The 2,385-nt window shown below is 53.9% G+C and overlaps 1 protein-coding gene across 1 annotated transcript in view; it reads left to right on the top strand.

Moving 5' to 3' along the window:
• MGRN1 (mahogunin ring finger 1, E3 ubiquitin protein ligase) overlaps positions 1–2,385 on the top strand; it is a gene marked incomplete at its 3' end in the record, with an annotated part of 47,331 nt that overhangs the window by 36,915 nt on the left and 8,031 nt on the right. The window contains exon 9 of the mRNA XM_009578037.1: positions 2,056–2,215. Coding sequence (XP_009576332.1) covers positions 2,056–2,215 — 160 coding nt within the window. The remainder of the gene's footprint in view (positions 1–2,055; positions 2,216–2,385) is intronic.

Genomic DNA, 2,385 nt, shown 5'->3' with positions numbered 1-2,385 from the left:
AGCAGGAATTGCTGGGAGAGAAGGATACCAGTGCCCCATGGGGTAGAGCACTGGTCTTTAGGGCTTGTAGAGACAGTGGGCCAGTGTCAGCTGCTGCTCTTGGTGCCCTGAGGCTGCTGGCCAGTCTAGGTGCTTCCCAGTTTGCAAGGCCAAGAGTATCTTTTTTTTTCTCATTGATTGTAAATGAGCATTGCCTCCCAGGCTCCTCTGAAATATTCCCTCTGGTGCCCACACCATCTCACTGCCTCTCTGCAGTCAAGGCAGTCGTGCCTGGTGTGTCTGTGCTTTGCTCCTGTGACTCCTTCATTGTCTCCTGTTTGTAGGGGAGGTTTTTTGGTTTGTTTTTTTTTTTTAATGGGGGGACTGCACGTTCCCATAGTATTGCAGGGAACTGAGCTCTCTAGGGCTTGCCAGTGTCCAGAGAGCAGCCTGCATCCCCCAGCAAGAGGGAGCACAGCATCACTAAGGGATGTATATGCAAATGCCTTAACCAGAAGCATTGCCCATCTTTAGGCAGGAGCTTCTGCTGAATCCCAGCTTGCTGCACAGCCCCATGCAGATTACGTGACTGCTTTATGCTTGCTTTAGCCTTATGTAGAGCTGCCCTTTGCTGCCACCTGGGCTTCAGAGTGTACCAAGTGCTGGCCTCGGGATCAGACTGCTCTGGTGTGTGTAGTGTGTGGTTTGCAAAAAGAGGAGTAGTCAAAGAGCAAGACAAGCAGGATTTCCTCTCCAAGCAATGCAGTGTCCTGCCCAAAGCATCCTGTGATCTCTGTCTGCCTGTGCCAACAGGTAGAGCCTGAAGAGGCAGGAGGGAGAAGTCTTTTCAAAGATTTTTGTGATGATTCTCTTGATCCTGGAATCACACATTTGTGGCCCATCAGACAAGTGGCCTGGGGCCATTTTTGTTCTTCCTAGTATACTTAGCAAACTGTATGAATGGGAAAGCAAAAAGCCTGCCTTCCCTACCTCCCAAAATAGATTAGGGGTGCATCTGATGGAGCAGACAGGCTTGCAGCCTTTTGCTGGCATGGTCAGCAGGCTGGGTGTGGATGTGGCAGCAGCAAATGCTGTATATTGCAGTTTAGACCAAGGTTGCCCGTGGTCTGGCATGTGTTAGCCCTGGTGACCAAAGGGGCCTCGTGAAGTGGGAATAAGCGAAGGTGGAGGGTGGCCCGTGCTGGCTCATCAGTTTGGCGGGCTCTGGCATAACTTCTGTGGCATCGGTGGGGAGACTGTGGGGCTCTCAGGTGTCAGTGAAGAGAGCTCTTGTGGCTGGAGAGTGGGTTTCTCCTCCCAGTAACAGCTTGCTTGGTGGCTCTAATCCCATTTGTGGGGCTCTGAGTGACGGAAAGACTAGTGTGATGCATGTTCATGTTGAATGGGTTCACACTGACCTTTTTACCAGGGTAGCTGTGAGCAGGTGAACATCCCAGGCTGGTTCTCCTGCAGCTTAAAGCTTGTGCCAGCACAGGAGACTGGTGAAGATGTTGTGGCAGGAGAACCACTCACTCCATCGCTTGTTCAGAGGACCTGTGGAAACTGGGCTAGACATGGCTGGAGTGCCTCCTGTCCAGCCCGAGGGCAGCCTGACCTGCTGCCTGCCACCGTCAGCAAGGTCTCTGTGGACATGGGGCAGACAGGCTGGACTGCCAAAGAGCCCGCTTCCCTGCTGACCCTGGGAACCACCAGGCTGGCAGGCAGGAGCTTGTTCTTGCTCCCCGTCAGCCGAGGGGATCCCTACCCCAAAGGGGCTCCCCTCTGCACACAGCTTAGCTCAGGGGAGGGACAGCTATGCCGTGAATTCACAGTACAGTGCCCAGGTCTCTGGCCTTTAGTGAGCTCAGAGCAGAACCCCGAGAGGAAGGAGTGTCCGTAGCAGGGCTGTGTGGGCTGGAGCTTGCTCTCCTTGAGAAACCCCTGCTGAGAGCTGCAGAAAGAGGATGCCAGCTCTCACAGGCTCTTGGGTGGGAAATTTCCCCAGGCTTCGGAGTCCCTTGGCAGTTCGATGTGGTCCTTTCCATTCACATGCCAACGTCTTGCCTCTCATTGCAGCCTTCAGATGACGAGAACAGCGACAACAGCAACGAGTGTGTGGTTTGCCTGTCGGACCTCCGCGACACCCTCATTCTGCCCTGCAGACACCTCTGTCTGTGCAATTCCTGCGCTGACACCCTGCGCTACCAGGCCAACAACTGCCCCATCTGCAGGCTGCGTGAGTGTGTGCCCAGCAAACAAGGGCATCTTTCTTCCTCCTGGGCTCCTGTTAAGTCAGTACAGGCTGTGAGAGGGAGCACGTGTTTTATATACCACACCCCAAAGCTCAGCATCAAACATGCTGCTGCTCTCACTGGCATCTGGAGATTCCTGGCACCTAAAATAACT

The sequence above is a fragment of the Fulmarus glacialis genome, unplaced genomic scaffold, assembly GCF_000690835.1.
Source record: "Fulmarus glacialis isolate BGI_N327 unplaced genomic scaffold, ASM69083v1 scaffold30275, whole genome shotgun sequence".
Taxonomy (NCBI): Eukaryota; Metazoa; Chordata; class Aves; order Procellariiformes; family Procellariidae; genus Fulmarus; species Fulmarus glacialis.
The sequence above is the reverse complement of the archived record's forward strand: the minus strand, read 5'-3'. Positions and strand labels throughout refer to the sequence as shown.